We start from the raw sequence: 19,214 nt of genomic DNA, 5'->3' as shown, positions 1-19,214 counted from the left end.
GTGACCGTTTGTGAAATTTTGGTTGACTCCACATACTGAAAATTGGTAGTCGAATTCACCAATAGGCAGGTAACTTTGAGCTCCCTTAAAATAGCAGTTCTTGTCAGCTGAAATTTTTTCGATTGTGCTGTTTAATAGAAATGGATTTTGTGGCTTCACCAATGGAAAATTCGAAGATGTGGTCCAATACTGGTAATATGTACCCAAAATAATTGAATTGCTGCAATACAGTGGTGTTTTTTGTTTTTTTTTTGGTACCAAAATGAGATCCATTGCTTTTGTCTTTCATGTTTAGTTTCATAGTAAACATATCTTGCACCAATTTGTTACATAATTGATAGTTATTATAGTGTCTAATTGTACTTTAGTTGACCACCCCCAGCTTGGATGGAGTTTGGGCAAAGTATAGATGAAAAGAGGCTCGAAACAGTCAAATTGGTGTGCTCCATACAAGAGAAAGAAGAAAGGGCTCTTGTTGACAAAGAAAGTCTACATCTGGCTCAGTAGAAGAAATATGTTGTCTTAGCGAAGAAATCAGTGCAAGGAAAAGGCATAGAAAGATTGAGAAAGCTTGACAAGGTGTTCGGATCTTTGTACAGTGTTTTGAGATTTTTCATTAGAGTAAAAAACATCAAAGAGTAGAGCTTCATACCCGTGAAAACTGAAAAAGCCACCTTCGGAACAATTTCACACGAGTGGAAAACCAAAAGCAAAGCAGCCCCCTTAGCTCAGGTTCACTTTTAGTCCTTCCATCTTTAAATCATTCAAGTTAGGTCCTATCACTTCCAATTGCTTTGAGATTGATCCTCCATCTTGCCGAACTCATCACTTTGGTCCTTCAAATTTGATCCTCTAAAATTGTGTGATTGTCAAGCATGCATAACATGCAAAAAATATACTTTGATCAATCAACTCCTTTCATTACGGCTAGCGAGTACTTTAGGTTTCATCTAAACATCGTTTCCCTTTTCTCCTCAGTCCACAAAGACAAAATCTAATGATTTTATCACTACTCAGAATCCAAAATTTTCTCTTTTTATTGGCCGTTCTGCAAAATGAATATATAAGTCAATGTGATCAACGTGGTACGACGAAGTCCACGAATTCATAGTGGGAAACTATGATCTATTCAAACTTTCAATTTGGTATTTTCACAGTCAACATTATTATATGTTATTCCTTGTATGATCACTTTCATGACTTGTTCATAGCACTCTTGTGTACGTTAATTCATACCCTTTTCTCTTGAATTATCCTACCAAATTTGGAAAAAAAGAAGAAGCAAAGATTTCTTTTCATCCTATCCTTCAGAATGAAAAAGGTGACTTAAGATTGACTTGCTTTTCACGTAGATTATAGGGGATTTATGTTCAAACCATGGTTACAAGATCGAAAAATCTAATGTCACCTCTTCGTGTGTGTGCGTGTACATTGCATTTTTCCTTCTATATACATTACATTTACTAATTATTATAGTAATAGGAAGTATTTCAAAGAATTTTTCGACGTCAATCTCAAAAATCATTTTATATCGAAGTAAATAAAAAAATTATATTAACAAATTATTATGATGGGTTTATAGCGTGTTCTAAATAGTTACTCTAATATTTTTTACAATTGATACCGCATCTTTGGCTGATTGGATCATATCCAAAAATGAGGTACTCTACCAATTTGGCATGAGCATAGAATTTCATTTTAGGTGAAGACTTTGAGATTGTCAACCAACTACAAGTTGTTTTATTCTCATCATATATTTATATTTAATTAACTGAATCATTTTCAAGCTGAGATATTTTGCAAAAAAAATAAAAAAATAAAATGGAATCACAGGAGTGTATATATATTATTTATTTACTTATTTATTTATTTTTTGGGTACAGAAAGTCATTCAAAGATATTATTATAAAGCAATCATAAATACTCAGTCTTGATTTATTCAGTCATCACTTATTATTCACATTTGATTAAAATATATACATATATGTTGAATTATGCAGTTGCTTAGTTTATCTATAAATATGCATCTTCTCACTTGTATATTATCACAAACACTTGAAATTAAGAGTACATAGAGATGGCTAAACTCAACAAGACTACTTTTCTTGCTCTCTTCTTCTGCTTCCTCATTATTGCAGCCTACGGTAGGTAGTTTTGCGCTCCATGAGCAGATAATTCAATTTCTATTCCTGGAAAACATTGTCATGTTCAGTACATAGGACTGAACAAGATTTGTTGAGAGAACCACTCTTTTTTTTTTTATTAATCACATTCAATCAAGATTAGTCGAATGTAACAATATATGTCCTGACTTTATTCATTATTTTTCAATGCACCATGCATATGATTATCATTAGAAAATAACCGGAGACAGTTAATCACCTTATTCATTATTTTTCATAGTTTTTCTTGACACCTTTCCACCCACGAAAAAAAATAAAATTCCTATGGGTGAATTTTTGCTTGGTTTTCATTTTTCTTAACATGATAAGAACTTACAGAATATATACATTTGAGTAAGATTGAGAAGTGTTCTTAAAAAGTAAAATAAAATGACGTAATTTTTTGAATAACTGATACTATTTATCTTTCCTGATCCAATTTTTACGCAGAGATGCAATTGGGGGAGGCAAAACCTTGCACAAAACTTAGCAAAGGATGGCGTGGGTTGTGTGCTCCTCATAAATGCAGCAGTTACTGTATTCGCCACGAGGGAGCTTACCATGGTGCTTGTCTAAAAAATCACCATAGTAAGCATTATCGTTGCTACTGCTACTACCGTCATTGCTAATCAATGAATTTATATGTACTTGTTGGAGGTCATGCCTTGTGCCCATCTACAAGTTCGTACTGTGTTTATGTTTCCAATAATATTGCAATCCTCGAGTGCTTTCGTTTAGAAAAGTAAAAGCTGCCTGTGTGAGCTCTTGTAGCTGGTGGCATGACTTGTGTCCACTAGTTCGTGTTACTTTTGTTGTACTTGTATACCTAAATATTGAAGATTGTAAGTTTCTTTTAGTCTGTTTATTGATCAAAATATAAAGTGAGGATGTGTTAAAGACAGGATTTAAATAAATAACTGTCTCCACTCATTGAACATAAAATTTTATATGAAGTGGCTCAACATGGCATTAGAGTAAGTAAATTAAACATAAAATTGATTTAACTTAAATCATAATTGGTAGCAAGACAATTGTTGGTACTAAAACCTCGTTAATTAAACAATGTCTCAATTATTCATTTTGATGAGAATACACAAGTCGGTCAAAACCTTCTATAGGTAGTTTTACACACAGTTCTAACTGGGATAACTTAACAAATATGTGTTCTACAAGATATAATCGATTGCAAAATTAAATAAAGAAGAATACCAGATATAACGTGGTAAGCCCCTAAGGAAAACATCCAAGGGCTCCCAAGCCACATGTAAAATAATCAACTATCAAAAAATAAAAAAAATATAATAGCTTTAGTTTAGTAATTTCGCAAAATTAACTAAAACAATCAAAAGCAAATAAAGAACAACTCCCTCGTTTTCTTATTCTTTTTGACTAGTTGAAGAAGTGGAATTAAACCTTTTCGGTCTTAACTTTATCGCCACTTCATTATTGTATTTGGTAGCAACAAGTCCTTGGATTAAGATTCACCAATCTTAACTCACGCCAAGTAGCCTGATCTTTGAGTAAGGCTATATCATTCTTGTACAAGTGTGTTATCTTCAATTAGGGTTGAAGAGCGCATTTTTTTTTTTTTTGGAGATACTTCACTGGAATATCAGTTAATCATAACTCATTGGAGAAGGTGACTTGCTGCTGCAGGTTTGTCAAACATATACAAATTTTTCTCAAAGCCTCTCAACATTCCTTAGTGATTCTTTTTACTTATGTAAATACCCCTCCAAGGCACGAATGTGTCTTACCTAAAATATAGATGTTTTGTACGTTAAGAATAATGTAAAATATGTTTGATATGATTAATAATTAAATTAAGGACAATTTTAATTTGTTAAAATAATTTTTCCTTCTTTTAATAATTTGACCAATCAAATCAATCCAAAAAGGAGTGTGTGTGTGGGGTGACAAGATTGATAATATAAACTTCTCTCTTTCATTAAGATTTGCCAACCTCGTGAATTCTTTTAATGAATTTTTCATGCTGGAGTTGTACAGACACGTCAGGATTACTAAATATCACATTTTCATCCATATGAAAAGTTACCCATGCACGACATCTGTTGCTACCTTGGGAACCAGCAACGAATGAGTAACATATATGACGTTAACATTCACCAACAAACTCAAAGATAGAAATTTTGTTGGAGAAGGTCAATAGAATTCACCGACGCAAATTCTGTAGGTGAATCGGTTTGCAAATCGCATATCAATCACCTTCTAAACATTCATTAACAAAAAAACAAATTATCCATTCATTCTGTTGGGAAATTATCGCCATCGGGGAAATTGGAGAAGAACCAACATAGAAGTGATATCAAGAAGATGAAATAAACGTAAAGAACAAACCGAAATTGAAAGGCTCAAACATGACATTATATTATTGTCCTCAAACGATATTTGTCCCCTCTCAGTAACAATTTTGGTGCTTAAAGGGTCTCGCAGCAAACGATTCGAAGGATTGATCAAGCCTTGTTGTAGAAAAAAACAAAAGCACAAATATTTCTCTACCTGAACTTGAAAAACACATAAAGAATGTATGAATATGAAAGAAGAAAGGAATTTTTCTTTCTTGTGGAATGAAGTTAATAAGATTCATAAGTTGCATTTTGATTTCAATTGTTTGTATTGATCATCTCATCACCTGCTTATAGGTTCGAGTCAATACCTCACGAATTGGTGCCAAATCATTATGAAAAGTTGCAATGTTTCCTCCAAAAAATCGCCAGAATTCATATGAAATCGACCTCCAACAGTCACTAAATTACAACCATGCGACCGCATGGTGTAATGCCACACGGTCGTATGGTTTATGCTAACGCCGGCTTCCAAGTTTCTGGCTATGGCAACAGGCCATGCAGTCGCATAGGCCAAAGTATTGGCTCCCATCTTCTCTTTCATTCCATACTTGTGTTTATTAATTTATTGAAAAATATTTTTCCATCAATCCTCCACTTGTTCAAAATTCAATAAATTCTCATATTCAAAGTATACGATATCCATGTATAAGGATTAGATATCTTTCGATTTGAATCTAACATAGTGTAATCCAAACAAAGTAAAGTCGGAATCAAAGGTAGCCGTAGTTTGAACAAATTATTCCATGTGAGAATACCGGTTAGAACACACACATGAGTACCATGTGTTCTCAAGTTTCTCAACTCACTTAGCACTTTTATGGCTTTGCGCTTATCCTATTCAACAAACTTTTAAGAGAGAAACTCCAACTCTCAATTGAGGCGGCACAACCTCAAAGTTCGTTTAGGTGAAGTTATTCCAATACCTTTGTTACTTTTAAAGATACTTGTGTTTTAGCACTGAACTTCATTAAGAGCTAAAAGCTCAACCCTTATTTCAGTAACAACCATCATTATTTTAATTAGGATAGGATTATTGCGAATTTTAATAATGCTGCAACTATCCACATATCGAATGACTTGTTGTTATCCTTTGAACCCGTGGATTACCTTTTGAGTAAACGATGGGTAAGGTTGCCGTCATTGATGAATCTTTATAAATTAGGAGTTTCAACCTCATCCTTCTCAAAATAGATGCCACTAAATTTTTTTTAGTGGTCTAGTTAAAGGATCCGCAAAATTCTCTTCGAAAATTATTCCATCTTTGATAATTTCCTTGTGAAGTCACCTTTAAGACTATTGCCCTTACTTTTCATTTCATGCGACATAGTATCTTATCAAAATATAGTTAGCCAATGATCGATTCATATGATAGACACAACTAGTCACCACCAAGAGTTCTCTTTTTATGAAACCACAAGCTTCACTTTATTTAACGCTTTATAGATTTTTAAAAATGATGTTGGATGATTTTCATCAAATCATTACACTAGTCAATTACTTTTATTGTGGATTTCATACTTGGGTATTTGGTATTCTCTTCATTGAATTATTACAATGATCTTAAATGAATATTCTTTAAATATTCCATTGATTTTGCAAGTGCCATAATCGGTCTTTACCCATTTCATCCATTTAAGACTTAGTTTATTTCATCCTTATAATTATATATAAGGATTTTCTACATTTTCTACTTCATCGATATATTTCTACAATTAAAAGGTTAGGGAACTTTTAACTTTTATGTTAAGTTACCCCCACAATTCCTCAATTAGGAATTTATATGCAATCTTGTAATATTGCATTCACACTTTGAACTTCTCTTATAAATTCACAAGCATTAAAGTTAACCCCCACATTTGGGATTACTTTAGAATTCATCAACGTGATAACCCCCACATTTGGGATTTTACTTAAACATGGGGTTCATTAAACTCATTCATAGTTCAATTTACTTTGACAACATTCGTGAAAGTTTAAATACATTCAGATAGTGGTTGTTAGTTCACAATGACCTCCAATCCAACTATCTTTAGTTTTGATTACACATTTGATCAAGCTCATCTTATAGACCATTAATGTTTTTCAAGCATAACCAACTCAATTGGTTTCACAATTGAAGTCAAATTCGTCAATGAATAAGACTAAACATCTTGTTTCACAAGATTTACTACTTCTCCAAACATAAGCGACTTATCGCTTTTTGAAATAAGATAATATTGTATCATATCAAACTATGATGTACATTTTCACCTTATTCACATTTGGACAAAATCACGTTTTGTCACAATCATATGCAAACTCAAATTTTGCTCTATAAGATGTTTCCATGTCTCAATAATTTTGCAAGCACTTTCTACTAGAACAAGTCACAAATTTGTCATGTTATATGCAAATATAAATGGCATAAAGTCGTCTCATTTAATTCCAAAGGATTAAATGAGGTTATCATTAATCCAATTTATTGTGAGTTCAACAAGACAAGAAATCAGCCAACTTATTTGCCATATTCAAACTTTTCCAAATTTGAATGAAAAGCCAACTTTAGGCACAGTTTGTACTCTACAAAGTATTTCTCCCAGCCATGCAAATACTTTAAACAAGAATACAATGGTCTAGAAACAGCGATGAATCCAGAATTGAAGTCCAGCTAGGGCGAGTTGACTCTTGACCGTTGACCAATGACCGTTAACCGTCAACAACCGTAGTAGTCCAATCATTTATTAAAATTTGGTTACATAATATTAAAAGTTATTCAATATATATGTAAATAAACTAAAACGTCAAAATCGTATGCATATGAAAATATAGTTCAATACAACCCAAAATAGTAAAAAATCGTTCCATAATTTGCAAAATGCCCCAATTTATTTTTGAATTACAATTGATTAAAAAAATAACCAAGTACAGAGGGGTTGAATTGAGCGGCCAACATCTTTTCGATTAAATTTTTTCACTTATCCTAATTTCCTAAACGTAAATTCCCAAATCAATAATCCTAACTCACAAAACATAAATTACTTATCATGAATCACAATTTGCAAACATAAGTTCGTAAACATAAATTCCCAAATCAATAATCATTCCTCATCAAAACATAAATTACTTATCATAAATCGTAATTCGCAAATATAATTTTGTAAACATAAATTCCCAAATCAATAATCATAACTCATGATAAAACGTAAATTACTTATCATAATTCATAATTCATAAATCACAATTCGCAATTATAATTGCATAATCAATGATATCATCCAAGAAACCATATAATTGATGTTCAGTGGCATCAAGTAACCGACCATAATTCAGGTGTTACCAGTTTTATTAACTCGAATGAGTTCTGTCAAATACTTCAAACAGAAATAGCCAAAGAACTTCAAAAGAAATTTGATAGGCTATTTTTATTGTTTCTTTTCCAAACAACTTTATCGACACTAAATTCAATTATTAGCAGAACATTCTATTCCATGGGTCATAATCAAATGTTAGAATTCAAACATTAATGACCACCAAATGAAAACTACTAAATTAAAAACTAAGCCCAAAATTATTGATCGCCACCAATCTTACTATTGACAATTTTTTGGGTCCCAATCAATAGCCATAAAAGTTTCAACTCTACAATTGATTGAATAGTGGCATAGCAAGGGCGAAACAAAATAGGCAGTAATAAAAAAAAAATAGTAAAAAAAAAATTAAAAATAAAGAAGGAAAGAAAGAGTCACCACTCACCAGCTGAGGTTGAGACTAGAAGGCAAACGATTCACTGCAGCAGAAGCAGAACACTTTGACGTCGTTCGTTGGCTTGGCTCCGGGCTCCAAAGAATGTTGCTTCTTGTTTGATGGAGTCTGCGGTCTGCCTCTTAGAGCTAGGTCGTGTGAATTTGGAGAAAGAAGAAGTAAGGTCCTGAAGAAAAGGGTTTGGCAATTTGGAGGAAACGAATTTGTGAATTTCACAATTCTTGGCTAATTGAACAATTGAAATGGTTTGATAAATTGGATAATTTCATTTGACAATTTGGTTAAATAATAAGAGGCCTAAAATTCACAAATTTACTGAAGCCCAATCAAAAAAAAAAGAAAAAAGAAAAAAGAAAAAAGGGACCTTTCATCTTCCTTCTCCTTCTCCAGGCCGGACCAGGCGGCGTCTACTGCAACTATTGTGAATCGGAACCCGGTGGTTCTGCAGATTTCGACGGAGCCAGCACGCGCTGCCGCGCCCCCTCGCAGAGTGCTGGCTCCGCGCCTGTCTAGAAATCATTCATAATTACGTAGCAATACAAAACTCAATTCGAATAAGTTCGTTTCTTAATTTTTTTTAAAATTTGAAGCAGTATAAACATGGAAGAATGATTGGTTGGCATCTCAAATTCATATTCACATTCAATAATACAATGGACTAATTTAAACGGATTATATATATATATACACACAGACAACTTCTCAGAAAGACAGCGCAAAATTAAAGTCGAGTAGATCCCGTTTCCACCACAATTGCATGAAAAGTTGCCATTTAATAACTGAACCACATGTACCTTTTCAAAATTAAACCAACTTATCAATTAACTAAAGTGATTACTGATGCATGAAAAAATACACTTTTACAATCACTTTCACATTTTTTGATGGAATATGAAATTAAATAATAAAGCAGCCACTACATTCATTTAGTTACCAGGATCATGCAATTGAAATATATATATATATATTACAAACTGAGAACCCAACATGCATCCAGACAAATTATGTCAATTCAATGTTGTATTACGGCATGCATACAGATTTGGAATAATGTGATCTGGCCATCAAATGGTTTCTGCCTTTTTCATATTTCCACTTTCGTGAATATTTTTTAAGAACGCATGCAACTATTTATGCGCAATCGAAATTCATATTACATCGATAATATGCATATTATATTCACAAACATACCTTTTCCATGTGCAAGGATCAAACATAATTTCGACTTACCAAAGTCGAGTTTGAGAAGGCGAAATGATAATTACGAGTCCGAAATCATGAATCTGGATTCATTGTTTTCCATTCTTGAATAAAAGCATGTCTTTCCTCATATCTAATCTTCTTGTAAGTTAGTGCCATCGAATGATTCCACATGAACAGAATCTCAAATCTTGACCATAATGGTTTCGTTTTCCATCACAAAATATCGATTGAGATTGTTGAGAAATTATCTCCATCGGGGAAATTGGAGAAGAAACAACATAAAAGTGATATCAAGAAGATGAAATAAACGTAAAGAACAAATTGAAATTGAAAGGCTCAAACATGACATTATATCGTTGTCTTCAAATGATATTTGCCCCTTCTTGGTAACAATTTTGGTGCTTAAAGGGTCTCGCGACAAACGGTTCGAAGGATTGATTAAGCCTTGGTGTAGAAAAATACAAAAGCACAAATATTTCTCTACCCGAACTTGAAGAACATGTAGGGAATGTATGAATATGAAAGAAGAAAGGAATTTTTCTTTCTTGTGGAATGAAGTCAATAAGATTCATAAGTATGAAGTCAATAAGATTCATAAGTTGCACTTTGATTTCAATTGTTTGTATTGATCATCTCATCACCTATTTATAGGTTTGAGTCAATACCTCACGAATTGGTGCCAAATCATTATGAAAAGTTGCAATGTTTCCTTCAAAAAACCGCCAGAATTCATATAAAATCGACCTCCAACAGTCACTAAATTACAACCATGCGACCGCATGGTGTAATGCCATGCGGTCGCATGGTTTATGCTAATGCCGACCTCCAAGTTTCTGGCTATGGCAACAGGCCGTGCGGTCGCATAGGCCAAAGTATTGGCTCCCATCTCCTCTTTCGTTCTACACTTGTGCTTATTGATTTATTGAACAACATTTTTCCATCACATTCTCCTACTGACAATAGAGACAAAATACATGAAATCGTATGGTGTATGCTCAGGGAATCAAATATTTAGATATCCGAGTTTAGTTTTGACATATTTTAAACATTATCAGAACGTTCTTAGTTCGTATATTGATTATTATTAGAACATTTTCGTTCTTTTTGATATTTGAGCTATTAGAATGTTTTTTAGTAAAAATTCAACCATTCTCCCTTTTTCATAAAATGTATAACTCTTCATCTATGAATTATCCATATGTGAAAATGCCTCTAAGAGTTATGGTCATCACCAACAGAATGATCATTGTTGATAGATGCATACATCACCCATAAATTTTCTGTTGGTGACGCTTGGTTGATATTACTTGGCTTTACATATGGATATTCTTAGGTGATGTTTGATTGATTATTTTGTTGGTTGACTCCAGGCACTAAAAATTGGTAGCCGGTGTTAATGTAACAGAAATAGAAATCACCACACATTGACCACACATGTTGGCAGAGCAGCTTGCTGATCTCTTGGCATGAATCTTGGTGTTAATCATGCACCTATAATAGTTTAACTTTAATTACATTGACTATTTCATTCTCTTTGTAATCCTGTGCAATTATCCATTGTCTTTTTTTTTTTTTATCAGAATGTACAGAACTGATATAAATATACATTCATTTGCTGGTCTTGGTATCAATTAAACCAAGCTTTCCACAAATCTTTCTTGGTTTCAGAGCCTTCTTTTGCTCACGCTTGATCCTAAAGCAAATGGCCTCTTCAAACAGCACCACTCCTATTGTTTTCAAGGCACCAAACATCTCTCAATTCATTTCGGTGAAAATGGATGGTAGAAACTATTTGAATTGGACATCTCTGTGTGTTCCTGCATTGAGAAGTCATGATCTCCTGGACTTCGTGCATGGATCTAAACCGTGCCCAGAAAATTACTTACTTGATGATCAGAACAAGCCAACAATGGAAATCAATCCCGCCTTCCTGCTTTGGCACAAGAAGGATCTGTTTGTTCTTGGACTTCTCAACTCCACACTTACATACCAAGTTTTACCATCTGTGTATGGTTTAAACTCTGCTAAGCAGGTTTGGACAGCCTTAGCCAACAAATACGTGTCTCAAGCACATTCTAGAGTTAGCACCCTTAAATGACAACTACAAAGTTTACACAAAGGAGGGAAGAATGGCACTGAGTTCTTGAATAGTGCAAAGATATATGCAAAAATCTTGCCGCCGTCGGAAAGCCTATAGATGAGGATGATCTGATCTCTTATATTATAGGAGGTCTAAATCTGTCCTTCAACCCTTTTATTGCCTCTTGTTCATTTTCTCTACAGAAAAATACAATAAGTTTCGATGAGTTTCAATCTGAACTGCTATCATATGAGACTCTTCTTGAAAATCAAAATCAGCATGCTATCATGGAGAACCACAATTTTGCAATGCTTGCTACATCCAAAGATCATTCTCACAATGGTCCAATGAGGCCAAAGAATTATAACTTTTCTCCTAATTGCAGGCAATTTCAGCATGACAATTCGCACGCCAAATAGAAAACTTTCACCTCTTCAATGCAACCATCGAATCTCAATAATGACTCTTCTAATCCACAGTCTTCTAAACGTAATTTTTCAACTACTATACGCATGGCATGCCAGATTCTTGGAAAAACAAATCATGAAGCCCTGGATTGTTTCCATAAGAGGATTATAGTTATCAAGGACAGCATCCGCCTTCACAACTTGCTGATATGGTAGCTCACAGCAATGGACTTCATGAAGATAACGCTTGGTATGTCGACAACAGAGCAAATCAGCATATTATGAATGATGTGGCAACTCTTACCCTTTAGAATATGGCAAGAATGAATCAATAGCTATGGGTAATAATAATGGCCTTGAAATCCAAAACACAGGTTCTTTCTCCCTAAACACTCCACAATCAACATTTTACTTCAGCTATTCTAATGCTATGACCAATCTCTTATCCATTAATCATTTTTGTAGTGATAATGATTGCTATTTCGTTCTAACGGATTCTTGTTATTTCGTCAAGGACAATGAAATAGGAAAATCTTTTCTGGAGGGATGAGTAAAGGCGGCCTCTATCCTAGCGTCTCAATAAAAACACGATAAATCAATGTTGTGCACAAGTAGACCTCTTTAGTGTCAAAATTCCCTCAGATGTATGGCATGAAAGAATAGGTCATCCTTCAGGTAAAGTCATAAAGTGAATCATTTCTTCTTTCAAGCTTCCTCTTCATGGGTCGGCCTCTCAAGATTTCTTGTGTCTAGCCTGTCAGTTGGGAAAAGCAAAAAATCTTCCTTTCAATGATTCATATAGAGTTTCTTTAGGTCAATTAGAAATTATTCACCCTCATGTATGAGTATCCCCTACTAAATCTTGGGATGGTTATCTCTATTATGTGATTTTTATTGACAACTACTCTAGATTTACATGGTTTTACCCTATTTCTCTTAAATCAAAGATCTTTTCTCGTTTTGTCAAATTCAAATTATTAGTTGAAAATTTATTTTCGTGCAAGATTAAACAATTCCAAACCGATAACGGTGGTGAATATACCTCAAACAAATTTGTCTCTTTTCTAAACTCTAATGGTATCACCACCATTTGACTTGCCCCTATACATCCCAACAAAATGGGATTGCTTAGCGTAAACACCGTCATATCATGGAAATTGGACTTTCTCTTTTAGCCCAATCCAACCCTCCTTCTTGTTTCTAGGTATATGCATTTTCTACTGCCGTTCACTTAATCAACCTCTTGCCTACCCCTTTACTAAATTTCGAGTCTCGTTATAGAAAATTATTCAATAGAACCCCTGACTGTTCCCACATTAGGACCTTTGGGTGTGCTTGCTATCCTTTATTAAGGCCATACACAACTAGTAAACTTGCCTTTAGGAGCAAACAATGTATTTTATTGGGATATTCTTCCAATTATAAAGGATATCATTGTCTAGACCCAATCTCAAAAAAGGTCTACTTGTCACGACATGTGGTGTTTGATGAACACTCGTTCCTTGCACGGAGAAAGTTGGACGCCTCTCTTCCTTCTAGCTCATCCCCACGTAATTTAATTTATCTCTTACCAAATCAGTTTTCCAATTCACTCGCATCTCTCCAGTAAATTTCTTCTAGCCAATAGCATCATCCTCTACTTTCCTTTCCAATCTAGATATCACAACAACATGTCCTTCTTCATTAGAAGACAACAACCCATTAATTCATTCTCAACCTTCTTTATCAACTCCCCAAAATACGGTACCACCACCTCATTCCTTACCCAATTAAAACTCTCTCCCAAATCACTCCTCTTATTCAATTTTTGATCCTGATAATACTTATCCACTAAATGTCCCTGAAAACCTCTCCAATATTCCATCTTCTACACGTATACCATCCAAAATGAACTTAATCCCACATTCTCAGAATAAGCTATCTACGACACGTACGATTACACATTTACAAACCTGTTTTCTTCGTCCCAAAATATTTCTTGAATATATATCCTTCTACTCCACCAAATATCCTCTCATTGCTCTTACCACAACATCTTCATTCATTGAGCCCAAAACCTTTTCTCAAGCCGTGACTTCTGAAGATTGGAGGATTGCCATGGACCAAGAATATGCCGCATTACTGGAAAATAAAACTTGGACCTTTTGTCCTCGTCCCATTAATCAGAACATAGTTAAGACAAAGTGGGTGTATAAAATCAAATAGAAGGCAGATGGAACTATAGATCATCGAAAAGCAAGGTTAGTTGTTAAAGGCTTTGGGCAAATACAAGGCATTGATTTCTCTAAAACATTTAGTCCTGTTATTAAACCTGCTACCGTGAGACTGATCTTAGCAATTGCAGTCCACTTTAATTGGAATATTCATCAATTAGATGTTTCCAAAGCCTTGTTACATTGCACTATTGATAAGGAAGTCTACATTGAACAACGTCGAGGTTATTTTGATTCTAATTATCATGAATATGTCTGCAAGCTCAACAAAGCCCTCTATGGACTCAAGCAAGCTCCACAAGCCTGGTTCAAATGCCTCAATTTTTCTAGAGGAATTGGGTTTTATTGGCTCTCAGGAGGATCACTTTCTTTTTACCTTTTAGCAAGATTCTTATTTATATTCTTGTATATGTTGATGATATCCTTATCGCTGGACATAGTAATGCATTCATTTCATCCTTGATTGCCATGCTTCACACTAAATTTACCTTAAAGGATCTTGGCCATCTTAATTTCTTTCTTGGTATTCAAGTGGTTCGAGATTTTCATGGCCTTCATCTCCATCAAAGCAAATATATTATTGACATACTACATTGGGAAAAGATGGTAGGTGCCAAGCCCTATAATGCCCCTTATGTAGCTGGAAGCAAACTCTCTTCTCATTCTGAGGATTCCTTAACTAACATCACAGAGTATCGTCAAACTGTGGGGACTCTTCAACATTGTACTCTCACAAGCCCTGAAATTGCCTTCTTCGTGAACTAATTATGCCAACATATGCATTTACCCACTATAGAACATGAGTTCGCTACCAAGTGTGTTCTTCGCTAATTAAAGGGTATTGTTGATCATTGCCTATACTACACTCGTGGCTTTTTCAACTTGCGTGCATACTCTGACTCAGATTGGGTTGGGGATCCAGATGATCGTCGATCTACCATAGGTTATGTTGTTTTTCTTGGTCCCTGCCTAGTCTCATGGTGTGCAACAATTTTTCTAGAGGAATTGGGTTTTATTGGCTCTCAGGAGGATCACTTTCTTTTTACCTTTTAGCAAGATTCTTATTTATATTCTTGTATATGTTGATGATATCCTTATCGCTGGACATAGTAATGCATTCATTTCATCCTTGATTGCCATGCTTCACACTAAATTTACCTTAAAGGATCTTGGCCATCTTAATTTCTTTCTTGGTATTCAAGTGGTTCGAGATTTTCATGGCCTTCATCTCCATCAAAGCAAATATATTATTGATATACTACATTGGGCAAAGATGGTAGGTGCCAAGCCCTATAATGCCCCTTATGTAGCTGGAAGCAAACTCTCTTCTCATTCTGAGGATTCCTTAACTAACATCACAGAGTATCGTCAAACTGTGGGGACTCTTCAACATTGTACTCTCACAAGCCCTGAAATTGCCTTCTCCATGAGCAAATTATGCCAACATTTGCATTTACCCAATACAGAACATTAGTTCGCTACCAAGTGTGTTCTTCACTATTTAAAGGGTATTGTTGATCATGGCCTATACTACACTCGTGGCTTTTTCAACTTGCGTGCATACTCTGACTCAGATTGGGTTGGGGATCCAGATGATCGTCGATCTACCATAGGTTATGTTGTTTTTCTTGGTCCCTGCCTAGTCTCATGGTGTGCAAAGAAGCAACCTATAGTCTCATGATCAAGTACAAAGGCTGAATTTTGTGCTCTTGCAATGAGAGTTGCTGAAGTTTATTGGGTTTGAATGGTTCTCAAGACTTTACATATTTCATAGGCATTTCATCTTGTTATTCATTGTGATAATATGGGTGCAATTTCCCTTGCCTCCAATTCGATTTTTCATGCTCGCACCAAACAGGTTGACGCTGATGTTCACTTTATTCGCGAGAAGGTTCTCAACAAAGATGTTGTTATTTGTTTCGTTTCAATTGCAGACCAACTTTTTGATCTCTTTACAAAAGGACTTTCCTCATCTCATTTTTGCTCCCTACGAGACAAGCTTATGGTGTGTACACTTCCCATTCACTTTCGGGGGATGTTAATGTAATAGAAACCGAAATCACCATAGACTGACCACACATCTTGGCATGAATCTTGGTGTTAATCATGCACCTATAATAGTCTAATTTTAATTACATTGATTATTTCCTTCTTTTTGTAATACTGTGTAATTATCCATTGTCCTTTCCTTTTTTATCACAATGTACAGAATTGATATAAATATACATTCATGTGCTGGTGTTGGTATCAATTGAACCAAGCCATTTACAAATCTTTATGCCGGATTCACCAATAGGCCTATGGTGAGAATATATTGTCCTTAAACAATTATTCTAACTGGGTCCGTTGAAATATTTTCGATTGTGAACCAATGATGAAATGTCACTTGAGCATTATGTACAAAAGAGTGTAAATCCTGATGTACATGAAGCGAAACTAGTTGGTAAATCAACTATAATTTTTTTGCAGGTAACTTTCAACTAAAAATAACAATTGTAGTCCATTGAAATATTTTCAACTGTGGACCAATGATGAAATGCCACATGAGCATTATATACACAAAGGTGTAAACCTTGATGTGCATGCAGCAAAATTAGTTGGTAAATTAACCACAATTTTTTGTTAGGTAACCTTCAACTACCTTAAAATAACAATTGTAGTCCATTGAAATATTTTCGATTGTGTTGGTTAATAGAAATGGATTTTGTAGCTTTACCAACGGAAAATCTATAGACACAGCCCAGTATTGGTAATATGTACACAAAATAATTGAACTACAGCATCAAAGCCTTTTTTTTTTTTTGGGTACCATAATGAGATCCATTGCTTTTGTCTTTCATGTTTAATACATATTTGTTAGAAATTAAAATTAAATTTTTTATCGAAATTAAAGTTAACAATTAATTTTAACCACATATTTTATCGAATTCACAACTTTTTAATTACATATTCCATGAGCTTTTATTAAACTCTACTAAAAATTTGATTTCAATCTTCATCAAACAGGGCTTAAAGTTTCACAGAAAACGTATCTTACTCCCTTGTGTTACATAACTTCTAAATATAATAGTGTGTATTTGTACTTTAGTTGACTGCCCCAAGCTTGGATGGAGTTTGAGTGATGTAGAGATGAAAAGAGGCTCGAAACAATCAAGTTGGTGTGCTTCAGGCAAGAGAAAGATGAAAGGGCTCTTGTTGATAGAGAAAGTTTACCTCTGGCTCAGTAGAAGAAAAGCGAAGAAATCAATGCAATGAAGAGATATAAAAAGAGTGAGAAAGTTGGACAAATTGTTCGGATCATCATACAATCTCTTGAGATTTTTCACTAGTGTAAGAAACATCAAAGAGTAGAGTTTCACACTCGTGAAAACTGAAAAGCCTTCGGAACAATTTTGGGTGAGTGAAATACCAAAAGCAAAGCAGCCCCCTTAGCTCAAGTTCGTCTTTAAATCATTCAAGTTGGGTACTATCACTTCCAATTTCTTTGAGATTGATCCTCCATCTTCCCAAACTCATCACTTTGGTTCTTCAAATTTAATCCTCTAAAATTGTGTAATTGTAAAGCATGCATAACACACAAAAAGTATACTTTGATTGACCAACTCTTTTTGTTACGACTAGAGAGAACTTTAGGTTTCATGTACATACAAGCTCATTTTTTCCTTGGTCCATAGAGACAAAATCTAATGATTTTATCTCTATGCAGATCCAAAATTTTCCATTCCCTAACTAAAGGATAAGAGGGTTAGGAGTGTAGATTTTATACGATAAGTATTTTTTCATAAGTGGAGTGATCACGTACTTCTTTCGGTTTGAATAGGGGTGTCATGATTGCACACTCATTTTCTCTAGCATTATTGGGCATTCCTCAAAAAGAAAGTCGGCGAACATAGTAATCCAAATGGTCAAGGAACTTAATTTAAGTTTACTCCATCTTAAACTATTAACCCTGAAGTATCATCAACCCTTGTATATTGTTTGTTTATTTTATATTTATGCAATTTGGAATTTTACTCTTATCATATAATGACTCATTTAAACTTTTAAACAGGTTGAATTGTTATGTTCAGCTCTCTCTCTCTCTATTTTTATTTTTTTTATTTTTTTTGGGTAATACTATATTAAGCCTTGGCATGGAATCTTATAATATCTACCTTATTAAGAAGATCGCCTTGATAGTGGTTACATGTTTCAAATCAAATATCGTTCGGATATCCGTTGAAACCTTTGAATATCTAATGGCAAATAACCTCGTCTTCTACTTGAATCAATATTATATATACAACTTTCATATATATTAAATTTCTCATAATACTTTCTGCAAAATGAATATATAAGTCAATATGATGCAGCGAAAGAAATGAATTCAAGTGAAAACCTTAAAATCACGAAATTTGGAATCCATCAAATTAAATAGAAAATAAACTTCACGAATTTTATAATGAATAATAATGAAAAAAAAATGAACTAACCCTTTATTTATAAGGGTTTACATGGAAACATAGTATAAAACAACTAAAAGTAATGAAAACAAAGTCTAAACAAATTAGAATCGCAAAAAAATAGTAAAATAAATGAATTGACAAAAATAGCGCCATAACTTTAAAAAATCAGTTTTCGAGCCCTAAACGAACTCCAATGATTCGTTCATCATACGTCACGGCATAGTACTCTTTCCAAAAATCGTCCATGGGCTCGATCCGGAATTAAGATATTTTATTTCTACTAATACTCTTTTTTCAATATATCCATTATGTCCTATATCGCAATATAATCATCAACATGGTATGAGGAATTCCATGAATTAATAGTGGTAAACTATGATCTATTCAAACTTTTAATTTTGTATATTCACAGTCAATATTATTATATTTTAGTCCATGTATGATCACTTTCATGACTTGTTCATAGTACTTATCTGTACGTTAATTGTACCTTTTCTTTTCAATTATCCTACCAATTTTTTTTAATTTTTAAATGATATCTTTCATCCCATCCTTTATAATGAAAAGGTAACTTAAAATTGACGTGCTTTTCAC

At 34.0% G+C, this 19,214-nt stretch overlaps 1 protein-coding gene across 2 annotated transcripts in view; it reads left to right on the top strand.

The window, feature by feature from the left end:
* Window positions 1–2,053: 2,053 nt before the first annotated feature.
* Window positions 2,054–19,214, top strand: part of LOC111366078 (defensin D1-like) — an 18,661-nt gene continuing 1,500 nt past the window's right edge. The window contains exons 1-2 of one of the 2 annotated variants that reach the window (XM_022986728.1): window positions 2,054–2,144; window positions 2,613–3,059. In XM_022986728.1, the coding sequence (XP_022842496.1) occupies window positions 2,078–2,144; window positions 2,613–2,791 (246 nt within the window). In that variant the 5' untranslated portion in view covers window positions 2,054–2,077 and the 3' untranslated portion in view covers window positions 2,792–3,059. Of the gene's footprint in view, window positions 2,145–2,612; window positions 3,060–19,214 lie in introns of those variants that run through there. The other variant, XM_022986727.1, reaches the window with a different exon arrangement.

Source organism: Olea europaea, chromosome 17 (genome assembly GCF_002742605.1).
Source record: "Olea europaea var. sylvestris chromosome 17, O_europaea_v1, whole genome shotgun sequence".
In the NCBI taxonomy this organism is placed as follows: Eukaryota; Viridiplantae; Streptophyta; class Magnoliopsida; order Lamiales; family Oleaceae; genus Olea; species Olea europaea.
The sequence above is the reverse complement of the archived record's forward strand: the minus strand, read 5'-3'. Positions and strand labels throughout refer to the sequence as shown.